Source organism: Tachypleus tridentatus, chromosome 6 (assembly GCF_004210375.1).
Source record: "Tachypleus tridentatus isolate NWPU-2018 chromosome 6, ASM421037v1, whole genome shotgun sequence".
NCBI lineage: Eukaryota > Metazoa > Arthropoda > Merostomata > Xiphosura > Limulidae > Tachypleus > Tachypleus tridentatus.
The window spans coordinates 156,112,840-156,133,002 of NC_134830.1; the positions used below are offsets into that span (position 1 = coordinate 156,112,840).

The following is a 20,163-nucleotide window of genomic DNA, read 5'->3' on the forward strand; positions in this document are numbered from 1 at the left end:
TCTTTTCAAACAATTAGGATTGAGGCATCGCTAAATATTTTAGAAGTCTCGTAATATTTCGTTTAATAATGAGAAAAGTGATACTGGATACAGTGAAGTATCAGTACAAACGTATATAAAATATTTATTATTATCGAACAAAAATGATTCTATAAAACATGTTGAGAAAGTTTCCACTTCTCCTTTACCGTTTAGTCTGCAATTAGTTGACGTTATCAAGGTTTATAAAGGGGTTGTGGAAACTATCGACACTTTATTAGAAATGGATCTAAAAAATAAACTGTGACAGCTTGACATCACTACAGTATAAAGTTATGAAGGATTGATTACTAACAAGTATCCTGAATATAAAGTTATGAAGGATTGATTACTAACAAGTATCCTGAATATAAAGTTATGAAGGATTGATTACTAACAAGTATCCTGAATATAAAGTTATGAAGGATTGATTACTAACAAGTATCCTGAATATAAAGTTATGAAGGATTGATTACTAACAAGTATCCTGAATATAAAGTTATGAAGGATTGATTACTAACAAGTATCCTGAATATAAAGTTATGAAGGATTGATTACTAACAAGTATCCTGAATATAAAGTTATGAAGGATTGATTACTAACAAGTATCCTGAAATGTAAACAGCTGTTTTATTGATCAAATATCGAATATTCTATGGAAACTAACGTAAGCAAGTATTTGATTCTGTAACGAAACGTGTTCCTGGAACAGGAGAAACACACAGACAGACAGATTAACGAAAGTTTTCTTTTAAATATAAATTACACTTTATTTTTACTTTATTTTTCTCTGTTTTCTATTACCAAAGATACTAAAACTAAGTTTCAATGCAAAATTTTCATTTCAATATTCAATTTACAGTATTTTCAATAATATATTTTTCTTGCACTATATAACCTTTGGGTGTTATTTAAATTGAGGTAAAATTTCGGAATATCATTTCTTTCGGCGGTAATCCGGTTCCTAAGAAACTTTAAAAATAAAAGCATATATGAACTTTCATATAAGTTGAGTTAAGAGCACAAAATTGTCGGTGTTGTTATAAGTAAGTTATTTAATTAACTATAATGACTTTTAAAGGCATGGGTAAGTTTATTTGTGATAAAGAGAAACTTATTTGAAATAAAAATATATCCCTAGATGGCTGATATGGTATTAAAACGTTTATTAAGATAAAGTTGGGCTCAAAGTTTCCACCTTCTCAGGTTATCTTCAGTTTAACAAAGAGTTGGAAACACTCTCTTTGCTAATCTAAAGAAGTTTATTACATGCAAAAACGGCTCGTTTTGGGCCGAGAAAACACCTCACACAGAAGAGCGAATAACGTTTCGACCTTCTTCGGTCATCGTCAGGTTCACAAAGAAAGAGGTAACTGACCGGAAGCTGACCACATGTTTGAAAGGGGTTGTGTAACTGTGTGTCGAAATGTAGAGGGCGGTATTAGATGTTTGAATATATAATTTTATTTATTATATTAATATAGGTAGAAAGGCGTTCCTTGATATTGACGATGACCGAAGAAGGTCGAAACGTTGTTCGCTCTTCTGTGTGAGGTGTTTTCTCGGCCCAAAACGAGCCGTTTTTGCATGTAAGTTTCTCAACAAGTGGATTTCTCGTCATCACTGATTAAAGAAGTTTATGTTTTAAGGACACTATAAATTATTTGATTACTGTTTTAGTTCGTTTCAATATGCACTATACTTTTATCTGTACATATACACAGATAATATTTTTATTAATATAACCATAATTTTCTTTAAATGTTTTTTATAACAAATATTCATATATATATATATATATATACCACTGGGATCTTGTGTAACAAATAATATAACACAGACTCCAATCCATTTATGAATCTCCTCCTCTTTCCTTACAGCTAATTGTGAAGTGGAAGATAAAATGTTCCATTCTTACCCTTTAATAAAACTGGAGATTACTTACGATGCACAAATACGACAGTCGTATCTATTCTCCCAACGACTTATCGATGGCTTTAGTGACTAAAATCGCTAATATTTGTTCTATGCGATAAACAAAGTTCAGATAGAACTCTGTGTAGTTTGTATTAAATAAACAAAGTGAGCAGATTCCCTTATGTTTCTCATTTCAAACCAATACGTTTTTTAATGTGTATAAATTGTAAACTCTGAGACATTACCTAAAAAACCAACGACTTATATTTACCACTAGAATTCGGCAAGTTTTTTTAAATATTCAAAAAATTTAAAAACAATAAAGTTATCAAACCAGGTTCTTCCAAAAACTGAACATACCAATGACAATATGGGGTTATAGCTATTAAAAGAACAGAGTATGCATTTTTTTATCCTGTGAGATAATGTTCATATTAATAAAAAAGACATAACATAAGTTACGAATTTTGAAAATGTTGGGGAAAACTTTGACCAATCATAGGGAAAGCATGTTTTATACGAAAAAGATTTCAACCAGCGATCCTCAGATACACGAGCCGAGAGGTATGGCCTGGTTGTTAAATTGATTAACTTTTTTATTTCAAAAGTGAAAATTTGAAACTTTTCCGATTTTAAATTTTGATATTCTTACTTACTTATACTAACTTGAACATCGAAATTAAGTGAGTTTTTACCAAATTCCCTCCACCAATACGATTTTATGCGTCCAAATGTAAACTGTCATTCATTCTTAGCTCACTATCCAATCTTATATCACTTCTTCCATCGGAACCTACTTGTCTTGCTGTTCGTGTTGCTCTTGTTAACCTATCTCTGATGTTAGGGTCACTGTCAAAAACCAAGCTTACGTCTGGGTTTCTTCTAAACATATTCTTCTTGTATCTTCCATTTCCGATACATGTACCGAAATTTGGTTTCTTATTAAAACCACTTTTATTCTTGAGTCTGTTAAGAGTTCTGCTACTTCTCCCTATATATCCGTAATCTCCATAACCATTGTGGATATTTCGGGTTATTCTGTTAACTCCGTTTTCAGCGTAACTTCCTACATAGTTGACCGTAATCACCAAAAGTAGAATAAAATTCTGTAAAAAAATAAATATGAAATTTCATTTTTTTATGAAACTAGGACCATTAAACAACCAAGCTATTTGCTTCTTCCGTGAGAAAATTTTGTAGATTCAAAGTTATTTCACAGAAACATACAGTTACACAAGCTAGCACTATGTAAATTAGCTTATCCTATAACTTTTTCCCCATAAAGTTTTAATATTTTATTACGAAATGTTCAAGACAGACTAAGTATAAAATAAATGGCATTATTCATGTTTAGTCCAAATCGTTAAACCAAATTTATATTAATAACGGTAATAGAAATGACTGATTAATTTAGTGAATCTAGTCAACATAAAGATTATTTTACTGGTGTTGTGACAGATTCCGCGCGAGGAGCTTGGTGGGAAATTCAACATAATTTTCTTGTTTGTTGTTTTATATGATGAGAGCGTTTGTCACAGTATTATTTTACTGGGAATTTTGTTACACTGAAATTGAATACCTTACCACTGACTTGATCTTCATTATACTCCAATAAGGTAAAAGACGTTGATATCAGTTGCAAGTTAGTTGGTTATGTTAATAGTATTCTTCAAAGTTACGAATTTATATAATGTGTCGTGATGACGCCATCACAGTGAAGGCCATAGTTCTGAGTTACGAAACTTATATGACCTAGATTACTATTTACTGATTTTAAATTATACAAAGGTCATACTTCATAATTAGATTCTTTTCCAGATATATTGACAAACAAATTTAAATCACAAATCAACGCAACAAACTTTATAGAAATGTTTTTACTTTTCTTTCTGCTACTAATGTACTTTCAAAGAACGATATCGTGTTGAATAGGCCTTATGTGGTTTATATAACTTCGCCCAAAAGTAAAATACAGAGTTATTTATTTCCTATGTTATAATCTCAATTATTTTATGCAAAACTCTAATTTGTTTGTTTTTATTTTACACATTATTATTATTTATTTGTGTGTCACACTCCAAACGAGTTTGGTTTTGTTCCGTTACGTTATGTCAAACTTTCTGAATAAGTAAATTAAGGGTATTTAGATAAAATTTACCATTTTACTTAAATTATACGTTACACGGTACGTTCAATAATTACTTCTTAATGATTTATTGTTCTATGTTTTACAGTAGAGACAACTGAATGTACGGAAGACTCAGCAGAAAGGCCAATGTGGCTTTGCTGTAATAAAAACACTCAAACACAACCTAATATAAATAAACCTTCTAAACGTTAATTTTTACTGTCAGGTACTTATTTAATAACAATTTTTGTCGTTGGTATAGTATGTATGATCAACAATTCATGTTCTCATTAAATAGGTTTCTCTGTCTTTATTATTGTTTCAATCAAAAGCTGTAAACAGATCTGAAATCGATGCGAATATTTACTTTACTTTACTATCTTGTTTCCGAGTAATTGGAACGTGCTTCGTATGGAATGTTCTATTCTTCTTTTAAGGATAGTTACACTATCTTTATTGATTGTAATATCTGTCATATAATTAATTTATAATGTCTACAAATTATGTCGTCTCGAATATATCGCTAGATTTCTTATCAAATTCTGATCCTTATTGGTTTATTAGATCCGAAGCTGGCGAATTTAATAATACTGTTTGACTTTTAACAGTTTTGATGGATCTCACTAAATTGGACAACAACATGTCATACTGTTTTCCTATATCGCATCAAAACTGTAACCATGCAGAAAATATGGAAGTGTTACCGTAGAGTAAAGCCAAAGGCATTGTTCTACAACACTGTTTTAGTGCATTATTGAAATGAAAACGATGAAAATATGTTAATAGAAGGATTTTATGTTTGGACTGTAATCGACAAAAATGGAGAAATCTATAAACTTAATTTTTGTTTTTTTAAATATTCTGAAACCATGATTTCATTTGATAAATAAATATTTCATTTCACAGATTTCCTGGAACATAGTGCTGTCTAGTGAGATTCAAACAGTAAAAAGGAAAAAAAAAAAGTTTATTTTTGTGTATGTTCCCGTGAACTAAGAAGATTTTGATTTAAGATTATGATAAAATCCCATCTAATAAAGATTTCTGACTGTAGTTGATAGTAAAGCACCAAGAGTGAATATAAGAGTCTTACAGCTATTCTTTCATTTCTTAAAATAAAAATAGATGGCCAGATGTCATGGTATCTTCTAAAAAAACTGTATTATCAAAGAAAGCTTCGACTGTCACCAATCCAATTTCATATCAAGTAAACTCACTTTGGAGATTAGCTAATTAAATATTAAAATTGATCTATTAAGTTTACGTGAGTGTGTGGCCCAATAATTTGTGATTTAGATTATGTGATTACTGAACAAAATAATCATGAGTTAATAAATAACTTGCTTGCCTGATCAAAAAGCGAAAACAGAACTTTGCTAGATATGATCTCTCAATACTGTGAGAAAGATAGTAAAACCTGGGAAGATCTGGTTCATTTATTACAAAAGTGCTGCAAATGAGTCTACTTTGGAAAGTCCGTTTTTTTTCTATTACACGGTAGAGATGTACTGCTGCCTAGGCAAGAGATATGACCATAAAAATATTTTATCATGCAGAAGGTTATGATTACAAGTCTAAGCTATTACAGAGACTGCAGTTAGCCTTTGAGATAAATAATAAACATTTAACACAACCTGCTCTACATAGAGAGAAGCAAACAAATAAAAAGGCGGGACCGACGATGGAAAATATATAAATTATTGTTATATACCCTTATCGTCAAGAGGGAAAACAACAAGAAACAAGTAAAACTGTGGAAAGACACTTTCAGTGTCCTTAAAGAAACAAGTTTAATTAATTTTGAGAATAAAGAGATGTGTAAAAAATGAAAACAGTTGGTACATGTTAATAGATTAAAGACACTGAAGAAAAAAACACTATCATTACGAATATATGAAAACCAGACAACTGACAAAAAAAGAAAATGTAAAAGTGGAATCTCATGATTTGAATAAGCTAGATTAATCTTATGATAATGAAGAGATTGTGAAGCCAGGATAGAAACTTAAAATTTATAGGACGTTAATACTATATTAGGTAATGGAAGTGTTGACATAGATAACCCTACGTATACCCTCTCCAGTGACGTCAACATCCCTGTTCCAAGGGACCGTGTATCAAGAACATCTATAACGACGTAAGATGATACTGTTAAACATGATTATAACCTTAGATCATGTGGTCGTTTACCAAATCAACAAGAATTAATCCTTACTCCTACTAAAAGACGAGTGAAAGTTTATCCCCAAGTAGTTCTACATAGCCCCACAAACAACACTAATAGAGTTATTGTTAGCTAAGTAGAAGAAACACTTGGTATGCTAGTAGCTTTCAACAATCTGTTAAGTCGTAGTCGTAGCTGTAATTAGACTTAACTTGATAATATAGGATGTGTATAAACATTATTGAATATGTTATATATATATATCTTTGTGTCTGTGTTGTTATCAGACATTTCTCTCTATATGTTTTAGTTGTAGAAATATCTGTATCTTTACTACGATCATTTCCCTTTTGGTGAGTGGAAACATGGCGGCAAATAACGTATTTTACCAGAAAGAAATATGACGCGTATGCTTTTTATTGAAGAAGAAAATCTTATATTATCAGGAGATAAGTGAATATTTTTCGAAGATATACCATTTTTACAGTATTTTTGATTAATAATTTGATTACGAGAAGATGTAATATTGTTCGCAAAATCTTTTGTCGTAAGTAGTCGTGTTAGTTTTGATGACGGTGGTTCGGAAAATATGACGTCATTACACATAACAAATCAAGTAATAGCAGTCTAATATTCAGTAAAGATCATACAGGAAGTAACTAAAAACTATAACACCTTAGTTAGACGATATCTTATCAAGATAGAAGTTTTGTTATTAGACTTAAATTATATTAAAGACAGCGTCTCGATTTCCGATCGGATTCCACAAAAATGTGGTTTAATAGACGCAGGTGGAAATGTTTTTAAATTTTTCTTCGCATAAGCAAAAACGAACGATTTACGTCAATTAAACAAAAAAATCGAACAACAAAGACAGGTATAGATGGAAATGGTTAACTTAACATATCACTATAATGAACTAATTAACCCAGACTCTTCAATTAATTGACCACAAATTTAGGAAAGTGTCCTAAGTCTTAGAAAACATTTCAAAATTTTGATACTTACCAGAATCAGACAGTCTGAACTTCATTAAGTAGGAACTGAAATGTTAGTTTACAATTCTAGAATTCAAAATAACTATTAAAATTATTATTTACAGTTGGAAATTGTAAGACTGAGTTATCTAAGTTAGAACAAGTATTATATATGTAGCTGAAGACAGAAAGTTAGTTCATACTTTATACGTCCAAATATATTTGAAAACGAATAGTAGATGAAATTGGTAGGAAATTACTTCCGTACATACAATATATAAAACCTACAAATAGTGAATAGATTTATATGTATTACAAATGAACTTATGTAAAGACAGCTGCAGCAAAGGATACACTTAGGGTGTTATAGAGATGCGTTTGAAAGCAACGAATAGAATGTTCAAATTGTATAAGATTGTACACTTGATTTCTACCTTTAACTGTTCGTTAGCTCTAATGAAAGAGAAAGGCATCCCAAAATGGGATATATGACCCCTTAGAGTAGGTAACCCTGAACATTTTAAAAATAGAATAATTATAATTACATTATTCTATTGTTAGAAAATTAAAACACCAGTAACTTGGTTATTTTATGTGTAAAAGATGAAATTACCTATTCGATTCTATGCCCTAAATGAAATATAAATCGATTTCTTTATGGAACTGATGTAATTAAATTAAAGAATAGTTGATATCTTAGATTGGTCAGAACAAGTTCAGCTCCTACCCAAGGAATTACGTTGTCCTCTTGTCTCAGAAGTAAAGCTAAATATACATAAATTCCGTTGAATATAAGAGTACCCTACTAGCAAAAGCTATTGCCCATAAAAAGTTACAGTTAATTCACAAAATAAAACTAGATTTAAATTTTAAACGACTATCAATCTTATAGGATGACATCCGAAACTTGCCGTGTTCGAGAGCTGGGTAAGTATCAAGGAATTTTAACAACATGTACATCACAGAAGAGCTACAACGGAAGGAAGTAGATTAGATAAGTGGAAGTTGACTTATTCAGTAATGATAACAGTATGTTTGGTAGTAATACTGGTAAGTATGGTCTTATACACAGTACGTGAGAAATTGGCTTTAATGACATATTGTAAGTTAGATGAGCTGTAAATTCAAAAATATAACCAAATCAGGCCTAGACAATTACAAAAGATTTTCTTACTCACAGGCCACTGAAGTGATATCCCATCTGATTTTGATGTAGAGTGATTTATGACAGCTAAACATTAATATTGAATTTGTAAATAATTGGCGAAGTTACCTAATCACAAGTTTAATATACAGATGAAAATTAATAGAATGAATTAATATATATATTTATATATCTTTGAGAAACCAAAAATGAAATGTTCGAAAACAGGCGTACAATAACAATATTAATTTCCCATAACAAAAGAAGCTATAAAATATTACCGCAACACAGTTAATCAATGATATATAAAATAAAACTCACATTACGATAGTGTTATTCCAGAAGAAGACAACTTGAGCGAAGAAGTGTTAAGTGATACATCGAAGTGCGTGTAAAACAATTAAGTAAGAGAGTTGTAACAACATCTCTTCCGAGAAGACATTTCTGTTATGAGTTCAACATGAGAGAACTGATCGTGAAATGAAGTCGAATGAGACGTGTCTTGATTGTTACGGATGGACTGGAATTTGTTGTATTAATTAAACTTAAATAATATAACGTATACCATATTAATCACTTTGTTCTTAATTTGGAGTTTTTTTTACGATAAATATTATATGGTTAAATGTTATATAGCTAATGAATATTATGTGATAATGTACAATCATTGAGTGTGTTTACTGTATATCATTATATCTGTGAAAAAGTTTATAATGAATTTATGGTATATATGTTTACATACATACATTTATTTACATTATTAATATTAAATTGTAAATGGTGATGGATGTAAGATGTAAGGATAGAAAAAGTAAGCTTTTATGAGTAAATATTTATCAGAGATTTTTATTAAGCAAGTAGGAGTGAGGCCTCGCTAAATATTTTTGAAGTCTCGTATTATATTGATAATGAGAATTGTGATGCAGAATACAGTGAAGTATCAGTACACACGTTTATAAAACAATGATGATCCAAGAACAACAATGCTTGAATAAAACATGTTGAAAACGTTTCTGCTGCTCGTTTAGCGTTTAGTCTGTAATTAGTTGAAACTATCAACTAATGAGTTTAACCAATAAGAAACTATAATAGATTGACATCACTAAAGTGTGAGAACAAGTTACAAAAGATTGAATACCAACAATTTTAAAACTTCCTGAAATGTAAACAGCTGTCTTATTGATTAAATATCGATAACAAGAATGTCAGTATAGGTACAAAATAAATATCCGGTTCAAACATTTGACCATGTAGCAATATTTATTTTACAGCGTTTCTTTTCCGAACTGTCAACATTCGATATATATTCTACAGAAATTAACCTAACCAAACATTTGATTCTGTATCAAATCGAGTTCCTTGAACAGGAGAAACACACAGACAGACATATTAACGAAAGTTTTCTTTTAACAATAAATTGTAATTTATTTCTTAATATATTCAGTTTATTGTCTTATGTTTTCTATTGCGAAAAAAAATCAAACTAAGTTTTAAGTAGAATTTTTATTTCCTAATTAAGTTTACAGTAATGTCAAGTGTACACTTCTCTTGCACTGTTTTACCTTCGGGTTGTTTTTTGAATAAAGGTAAGATTTCAAAATATCATTTCTACTGGCGATAATCCGGATCTTGACAAGTTGTAAAATTAAAAACATGTATAAAGTTTCATATAAGTAGAGTTAAAAGCACAAAATTGTATATGTTGCTATTAATAAGTTATTTAATTAACATAAATAATTTTTAAAGGATTGGGGCAGTTTATGCGGGATGAGGAGAAACCCACTTCATTTGTTACAAGTGTATTTTAGTTATGATAAAAGATATTGTAGATAAGATTTATGTCTATACATTTTGTTGGAGAACAATATATTCCCGCTACTGTTATAATCGAGTGGTTTTCTAAGAGGATATAAACCATTATATTTTCCTTCCTGCTGTTCATTTGGATATCAGTAATGGAAAGGTTTTTTTTCATATAATAACATAATTCTTCTGTTGGTGTCTTGGTTATTTCTTCTATCTCTTCTTATTGACGTGTAGTTACATATTTTGAATCTATTCTTAGGATAAATTAGTGTTACACTTACAATAGGAATAACAGGGTTAATATTTTTATTAAGTCTTCGATCTCGTGTTTCTTGGAAGCAAGTGCACCTTGGATGTTGATACATAGAACTGTGTAATTAAAATTTTAGCATGTATCCTATGATTGTTGTGATTAGTTGCGGTATATGTGATTTTTGTGTTTTTTAGCTATGTTTATGAATAGGTCTATGCTATATTTCGATTGGGTCGGTTTTGTAAATTCTCTAATGAACTCTGTAACAATGTTTTTAATTAAGTTTACTGTTTGATTTGTTTCATCGTTTGTGTTTTATTTTACTGTAACATTGTTATTTTCTTGGTTGATTGTGGTATCTGTGATTTTGTTAAGTTCTTGTAAATTGCTCACTGTTTTGGTTGAAGTTTGTTGTTTCTTTATTGGTGGTTTTGTTTGTGTAGTGTTTTCTTTCAACATTTGTGCATATGTAAATGGACCTGTAGTTGTGGATTTAGGTGTGTTATCTTGTGTTGGTTTTATTGTTTTTATATCATAAATGCGTTGGTTTATCTTTTTATTTGTCCCATCCTTTATAATTTACTGTTTGTGTTTCCCCAGAGTTACAGCAGTTTGGTTCAGCTTGATCTTTTTTACATGGAGTTATGTGGTGTTCACGGCCACATTCGCAACACCTCGGTGTTGCTAGACACGCCTCCGAAACGTGTTCATATTGTTGGCAATTATAACACTGTGTAATTTCTAATGCTGGTGTTTTTAGCTGTTCAACTTGGAATATTTGGTACCACAAAATGATACCATTGTTTATCAGTTCCAAGATGTTTTAATGTTGTTCCATGTCAACTCTTACTAAATTTGTTGGTTTCTTAGTGACCTTGGAAATAATTCTTTCCACTTTAGTGTATGGTATATTTAGTTTATGTAATGCTTGCTCAATATCCTATTTTCTTATGGAGTGAAGCACCCTACTGATTACTATTGCCTTAGGCTCTGGTTTAATTCCTGGAAAATATATATTCACGTTCCCAGGTGCGAGGGCGTCCTTGGGCTATTCTTTAAATAGTTTATTTACGTCAGTAGCTACTTGACCTCGAACAAGAACACCGCCCCTAGGTAAACGCTTGACGCTAGCTGTTTCAACACGTGGTTTACATCTGCTGAATTCCGATGCCCATTGCGGTTGATTATATGTGCCACGCACCGCTCAATAACAGTAGAATATTTGGGTGTTTTGTTTTAAGTGGTGTGTGTTTTTTGGTTGTTTAGTTTCATTTTGTAATGAATTTCTACTTTTTTATTTTCGACACTACTAGAGTAAACTCTTGGTTTTCATTTCTTTGTTCATCGCTTTGTTCTAGATTTTTCTTCTTCATTAGTTTTTGCGTTATCAACATCCAAAGCTTTGTTTAAGTTAGTAACATCATTCGTATTATTTTTAGTGGAGGAAGGAACTATTTCTACCTCTGTATGAGAAGTTTCTTCACCTTCATCTTCGTTTTCAGAATTTTCACTTGAATTACTTAACTATTTTTCTTTCTGGTTTTCGTTTTTCTCTTATATTCTTTTTATTGTTTTCTTTATCACATTACAGAGATGTTAATTTTGCTTTTGCAACATTACAAAGTGCCAGTAACGGGGAGTTTTTTTCTAAATTCTAGATTAATTATATTTTTTGGCCACCAAGAGAAGTAGACTTCTTTGTTTGTTTTTCAGGCCACTCGTTGTGGATGTTTCTTCGTTTTCCGGACTCATGGTTGTATTTCAGTGGTCAGCATAGCTTTTTCCTTGGCGACCCGCACTTTCTTCGACCTAGTTGGATCTGTCTCTTTTTTCTTCTCATTCAACTGGTGCTGTTTCTTACAGTATGGGTAATTATTTTTATCCAAGTGAGTATAGTAATTTATCTTTGTTCAGATAAGTGAAGATAGTTGTCGCAGGGAAAGTGTTATAAGTTTTTCCTACAATATTCATATAAACTCAAGAGTTGGCAGAAAACTCTCCCTATATCTCAGCTCACACTCGCCAAAAGTCCCCGGCGTTCGACTCGTAAACTTAATGCCGCGGGTTCGAATCCTGGTCGCACCAAACATACTCGTCCTTTCAGCTGTGGGAGTTTTATAATGTAACGGTCAATCTCACAGTCAATCCCACTATCCGTTGGTAAAAGAGTAACCCAAGAGTTCGCGGAGCGTAGTGATGACTAGCTGCCTTCCCTCTTGTCTTACACTGCTAAATTAGGGATGGGTAGGTGCAGATTGCCCTCGATTAGTTGTGCGTGAAATTCCAAAACAAAAACAAAACAAGCAGTTAACAAGATGTTAACTCTGACAGTTCCAGTAAGACATAACTAAAAACACATCTTTTACTATCAAAAGCATTATTTGATAAAACAAGACGAAAAATTAAATAACCAAGAACACTTCAAAATCTGTTAAACAGAATTTGAGTAAATTAATCTACGAGACATTTTTTTTGTGTCCTTTTTTACCAGCTATATTTTTTTACACTTCAAATACCAGGGGTGGGGAGTGGAATATCTGAAGTAATCTTATTATTATTCAAGATTCCTATCAACCTACCTTCAATGGTGATGAATAACACTGATAACAAATGAATATATATCTTTATTCATCTAGAATTTTTTTAGAAATACTCGTCTCTTATTTTCAAAACTACATGTTGTCGTCTTTCTTTTTGGTTAATGTATCAGCTTTTATCAGTTGACTCCATGTAGCCATTGTGTCTTTATCCCGTGTTTATTACGTGCTTTGCCGGCCTGTTCAAACAAAAACATGAAAACTTTGTGTAACTTGATTGTCAACTCTACGAGAATTTCGAAGGTACCGAATAACCAGTAGTACCAGATACATATGTTATAATTGTGTAGAACATCTTTCAAACTTCTTTTGGTACAATTAATGTATAATTGCACTCATATCGTTCATAGACTTTGTTCTGAGCAGTGCTATTAGTTCATTTAGGAATATAATTGCAACAAACTAGTGAATGTTTATATGAAAGAAAACGTGAAACAAAATTAATACTTCCTAACAACCTAGTAGTAGACAAGGCCACTAATAGAGAAACATTAATTTTTTAAAGAAATATTTTAGAAGCCTCGTAATATTTTGCTTAATAATAATAAGTGTGATACATGTTTCAGTGAAGTATCAGAACACACGTGTATAAAACAATGATGATTATATAACAACAATGATTTTATAAAACATATTGAGAAAGTTTCCGCTGCTCGTTTAGCGTGTAGTTTAGTCTGTAAGTAATTGATGCTATCAAGGTCAGTAAAGTGGTTGTGGAAACTATGAGATGAATCAAGAAGAAACTGTGACAGCTTGAAACCTCTGTAAAACTTTAATATGTTTGTTATATACACATTATTATTATTTATTTCTTTGTCACATTCCAAACAAGTTTAGGTCAAGTACAGATACGTTATGTTATGTGAAACTTTATAACTGAGTTTATTTATACCGTTATCATAAAAACGTCTGAACAACTGAAATGGTGAGCATATTTCGTATGACGAATATTTAAACTCACGATCCTCACACTAAAAATCAAGCGGCATGATCAGGTTATTAAATTTTGTATCATTCTTACGAGAAAGGTGAAATTTCGCAATATTTATATATTAAAAGTTTAACATACTCAATAGTTTAAAGTAACCTGAATTAGCTGTTACCAATTATCCTCTGCTATTACGATTTTCTGTGAACAAATTGTGACGGTCATTCTTTGTTAGCTCACTATCCAATACTCCTTCGTAACCCAAACTGCTGTTGTAGCTTCCACCACCTCTTAAGCCATAGGTAGTGTCTAAGCCTCCAGTTGTGTCTCTTTCTAACACTTTCTTATTTTCTCCTTTATTTCCATTACTTTTATGAAAACCTGGATCCCTGTTACTTCCATGTCTCCCTCTTTGTTTCCGTGATCACCGCAACCGTAGATATTCCGGTTTTCTATCGTTATTTCCATTTTTAGCTTTACTTCCTATAGTGCAGACCGTAGTAACAAAAAGGAAAACAAAAACCTGTGATAAAAATATATATATTAAATTTCAACTTTCTTATGAAATTATAACCATTTAAATAATCAACATTCTCGTTGTGGATAGCTTGCATATCTTCAGTTTGTTTGTTTTTTACAAAGACAATATGTCTCCCCTGAAAGCTTACAGGTACACAGAAGTTTCAGTACACACGTGCATGAAACAATGATAATTATAGAAGAACAATGATTCTATAAAATATGTTGAGAAAGTTTCCACTGCACGTTTAGCGTTTAGTCTGTGATTAATTGACGCTATCAAGGTCACTCAAGGGGTTATGGAAACTATGGACACTGTATTAATGAGTGGAACCAGGAAGAACCTGTGACAGGTTGACACCACCATATGATGGAATAAAGTTACGAAGGATTGATTACTGAAAACTTAAAACATCCTGAATTGTAAACAGCTGGCTTATTGATCAAATATCGATAACAAGAATGTGAGAACAGATACAAGAAAAATCTCGGGATGAAACATTTGACCATGAAGTAATATTTCTTTTGGAACATTACATTTTCGAATTGCAAACACTTGAAATATATTTTACGGAAATTAACCTAAGCCAGCATTTGATTCTGTATAAAATCGTGTCCTTGAACAGGAGAAACACACAGACAGACACATTAACAAAAGTTTTCTTTTAACTATAAATTACACTTTATTTCTCACTTGATTCAGTTTATTCTATGAAAATTTTTATTATTTCAAAATTATGTTTACAGTAAATTCAAGAATATATTTTTATTGCACTATTATAACCTTGAGGTTGTTAATTCAATAAAGGCAAGGTTTCAGAACATCATTTCTATTGGTGATAAACCGGATCCTCACAAGCTTTAAAAAACAAAAAAGATTTATAAAGTTTCATATAAATTAAATAAAAAGCACAAAATTTTCTATGTTGTAATAAGTAAGTTATTTAATTAAATTTAATTATTTTTAAAGGGAAGTTTATTCGTGATAACGAGAAACCAACTTCAAGTAAAGATGTTTGGTATGGGTATTAAAACATTTACTAAGATTAAGTTGAGAACAACATTTCCAACTTTTGAGGTCATCTTCAGGTTGACAAAGAGTTGAAAACTTTCTCTTGGTTAATTTGAGGAAGTTCATGTTTTAACACAACTATAAATTATTTTATGGCAAACAGGAATAAACTGTCCAGTGATTTAAAGAGCCGAATTATTGTAAAATACAAGTCTCGTGTATCTCTTTCTGGTGTTACTACACAACTTAATGTGCCGATATCTATTGTTCAAACAATAATTGCCAAGTTTAAGCTCTCAGAATCAACTGCTAACCTTCCTCGTTCTGGACGACCCATCAAAATTTCAGAAAAATCCAAGAGGAAGGTTTTCAGAAAAGTTAGTAAGAACCCTTGTTTAACACGTAATGACATGCAGAAACTGGTAAGGGAAACTGGGGTTGAAGTAAGCACCTCTACAGTTACGAACACGTAACTCTCTTCTGGGTTCAAAACATATCGTCCATATAGAAATCCATATTTAAAGCCTGATCATTTAGAAGCACGATTGAGGTATGCAAGAATACTCATTGTTTGGTCAGACAAGACTAAATCGTGCTTTTTGACCACAATGATGTTCGCAATATTTTCCGTAAGAAAGGGAAACGAAATCTTCCAAAGAACACCGTCCTTACTGTTAAATACGGAGGTGGCTCGATCATGCTATGGGGCTTCTTTAGCTCTTCTGTTGTAGGCAGCCTTCATCGCGTCAACGGAATCATGAAAAAAGAAGAGTACGTTGATATATTAGTCACTTATATCAAGAATTATGCTCGAAACTTGCGGCTTGGACATTGTTGGATCTTCGAACACGACAATGATCCTTATCACACATCGAAATATGTGCAATCCTGGTTGCAGAGGAATCATATAAGCGTTCTGGAGTGGCCATCGAAGTCACCCAATCTCAACCCAATTGAAAACGTTTGGCATGAGTTGAAGATCAGAGTTCATCAACGTCATCCGAAAACCTTGCATGAATTGGAGGCCTTCTTTAAAGAAGAAAGGAAGAAAACACCAGTTGAGTACTGTCAAACGATCATGGAGGGCTATGAGGAGAGATTGCGCCAAGTAATTCACCTGAAGGGCTGCACAACTGACCATTAAAGTAGACGCACGAACACTTTCTGCACCTCCTACATTTGATTATTTGTTTATAAACAGTTTATTTGTCGTTCAATTTACATAGAAATGTATGAAGGTGTGTGTTGATATAATATTTATAATATACCTTACTTTCATTATCCTAATCGTGACACTTTTTAAGTTATGAGGAAAAAACTATTCACGACGCAGTAATACGATCACTTTCTATTGTATCTGTAACTTATAGCTTCTATCAACGTCTTTTATCCTATCGCAGTCTGATGAAGATGAGGACAGTGGTAAATTTTCTACAGTTTATTATATAAGTTTATTATCGGTGAATTTGTAACACAACTCACCGGAGACAACTAGTTGTATTTGTTGAACGATATCATTTCAGTGTGAGAAGAGGCACTTATCTACGCAGAATAATATGAGATAATTAAACCAAAATTAATTACTGTTCATAAGAGACCTGATCTCATTTCGGGTCATTATTAGTGAAATATGAATTGATGAAGTAATTCTCAGAAAGGAACTCTTATATAGTATAGAAGAATTAACAGTAAACCAGCACTTTCACAAATGAAACAACAAACAAGAAGTATTATGTTCAATTTCCCACCACGCTCTTCAGAAATTAATTTTGCTCTATTTATCTCACATTATTCTGCCACTTCTCATACTGGAATGATACCATGCATCAAATACAACTATTTGTCTCCGGTGAGCTGTGCTTGAGTTCAACCGATAATTAACTTATAATATAAACTGTAAAACACTTACCACTAGCCTCATCTTCATTATACTGCAATAAGCTAAAAGACGTTGATATCAGCTGTAAGTTATTTGGTTTTGTTAACAGTGTTCTTCAAATTGACTAATTTATATAATATGTTGTTATGAGGCAATCATAGTGAAGGCCATAGCTCTGAGTTACGAAACTGTTATAACCCAGATTACTACTTACTGATTTTAAATTATACAAAAGTCGTACTTTATCATTGGCTATCTATTTCAGATGTATTGATAAAATAATTTAAATAACAAATCAACGATGTAAACTTTATACAAATATTTTTAGTTTTCTTTTTGATACTGATGTTCATTCAAAGTCCGATATCATGCTGAATAAACCTTTGGTGTTTATATCGCTAGTTTGTCTTTGTTTCCCTTTTCTAGAATCTGAATTATTGTATGTGAAAACTTTAATATGTTTGTTATATACACATTATTATTATTTATTTCTTTGTCACATTCCAAACGAGTTTAGGTCAAGTACAGTTACGTTATGTTATGTGAAACTTTATAACTGAGTTTATTTAAGGCTATTTATGTGAAAATTAAATATTTTATTTAAATTATACGTTCTACGGTGCGTGCAATAATTACTTCTTATTCACTTATTATTCTATGTTTCACAGTACAGACAACTGAATATATGGAAGACTCAGCAGAGAGACCGATGTCGCTTTACTATAATAAAAACACACAAACACAACAGTATATAAATAAACTTTCTGAACGCTAATTTTTATTGCCAGATACTTATTTAATAACAATTGTTTCACAGTTGGTATAGCATGTATGATTAACAACTCATGTTTTCATTGGATATGTTTCTCTATCCACATTATTTCTTCAATCAACAACTGTTTACGAATCTGTAAACAGATCTGAAATTAATTCAAATATTTAATTTACTAACTTGTTTCTGAGTCATTGAAACGTGCTTCGTATGGTATGTTCTATTTTTCTTATAAGGTTAGTTACACTTTTTTCATTTATTATAATGTCTGTAATATATTTAATTTATAATGTTTACAAGGTATGTTGTATCGAAAGGCTTTTGTAAATGGTATTCCGCAATTTATGTTTGTCGTAAAAAATCAAGTTTTGAAAGAAAATGTAGTCAGCAAAAGATATTATACGCTTATAGTGTGTATGTGACACCATTATTAGATTGTGTTATATTTGTTAAAAATCTCTAAGGAACAATATAAAATACGAAAAGGTTAAAATGTAATAGGTTTAACACCTTTGTCTAATGTCAAGTATAAATGTGTCTTATAATGTTTATCAGTTTTTCATTTTATAAATTTTTTTAATGATGGTTATTGTACATTATTAGCTTGATATCTTGTTAAAAAATAACATATATCTTATAACATATTGTCTATATTACGGCTTATAATAAGTAGAAATCTTATTCTCAATTATCTATTTTAATCCCTAAATTTTTATCAGATTCTTATTCTTATTGGTTCATTAGCTCAGAAGTTAGTGTATATATTAATACTGTTTGACTGTTAGCAGTTTTGATGAATCTTTTTAAACTGGACAATAACATGTCATACTGTTTTACTATATCACAGTAAAACTGTAACCACGCAGCAAATATTGAAGTGTTAATGTAAAGTAAAGCCGTAGAGCTCGTTCTACCACACTGTTTCAGTTCATTATTGAAAAGGAAACGATGAAAATGTGTTAATAGTAATATTTTATGTTTGGACTGGAATTGACAAAAGTGAGAAATCTATAAATTTAAGTGTTTTTTTTATTAAATGTTCTGAAACCATTATTTCATTTGATAAATGAATATTTCCTGTCAAACATTGCCTGGAATATAGTGCCATCTAGTGTAATTCAAAGAGTTTAAAAAACTTTTTTTGTGTGTGTGTCTGAGATTTTATTTTAAGATGATGATAAAATCACATCTAATAATGATTTCTAACTATAGATGATGGTAAAGCACCAACAGTTAATTTAATTAGTCTTACCGCTACTGCTTTCATTTCTCAAAATAAAAATAGGTGGGCAGGTGTCATGGTATCTTATTATAAACTGTATTATAAAAGAAAGCTTCTACTGTCACCAATCCTACTTCATATGGTATAAACTCACTCTGAGGACTGGCTAATTAAATATTAAAATTGATCTGTTAGTGTAATGTGAGTTTTTGGCCCAATAATTTGTGATTTAGATTATGAGATTAGTGAACAAAATAATGATGAGTTAATAAATAACTTGCTTGTCTGATCAAATGATTGCTGAATCATTTGTAAATAACATAATTGCTAGATGCGGTGTAACCCAGTACTTACTGACGGATAGAGGTAGTAACTTCGTTTCTACGTTAGTAAAAGACATTTATCAATTGTTAGGTGTCCAGAAAACTGAAACAACTGCTTTCATCCAGCTGCTATCGTATTAGTAGAAAGATTCAACAGAACTTTGCTAAGTATGATCTCTCAATACTGTGAGAAAGATCAGAAAACTGGGGAAGAGCTGGTTCATCTATTATATAAGTGATGAAAATGAGTCTACTCTGGAAAGTTCGTTCTTTACATTATGTGGTAGAGATGTACTGATCCCTATTCAGTACAAGAAATAATAACCCGAAAAGTATTTTATCATGCGGTAGATCACGATTACAAGAGCTATTACAGAGAATGCAGTTAGCCTTTCAGTCACCTAATAAACATTTAACACAACCTTCTAATCATGGAGAGAAACAAACAAATAAAGGCAAAACAAATGATAAAGAGTTAATGTTAGCTCTAGTGAAGAAACCCGT

The 20,163-nt window shown here is 31.2% G+C and overlaps 2 protein-coding genes across 2 annotated transcripts in view; both read right to left on the minus strand.

Moving 5' to 3' along the window:
- The window catches only part of LOC143254190 (uncharacterized), a gene marked incomplete in the record, with an annotated part of 711,062 nt that overhangs the window by 71,480 nt on the left and 619,419 nt on the right, over positions 1-20,163 (minus strand).
- On the minus strand, positions 629-3,632 carry LOC143254140 (uncharacterized). Its single transcript, XM_076508930.1, has 2 exons — positions 3,520-3,632; positions 629-3,041 (listed from the first exon to the last, which is right to left on the minus strand). Exons 1-2 carry the CDS (start codon positions 3,535-3,537, stop codon positions 2,655-2,657), a joined length of 405 nt encoding a protein of 134 aa, XP_076365045.1. The 5' UTR covers positions 3,538-3,632; the 3' UTR covers positions 629-2,654.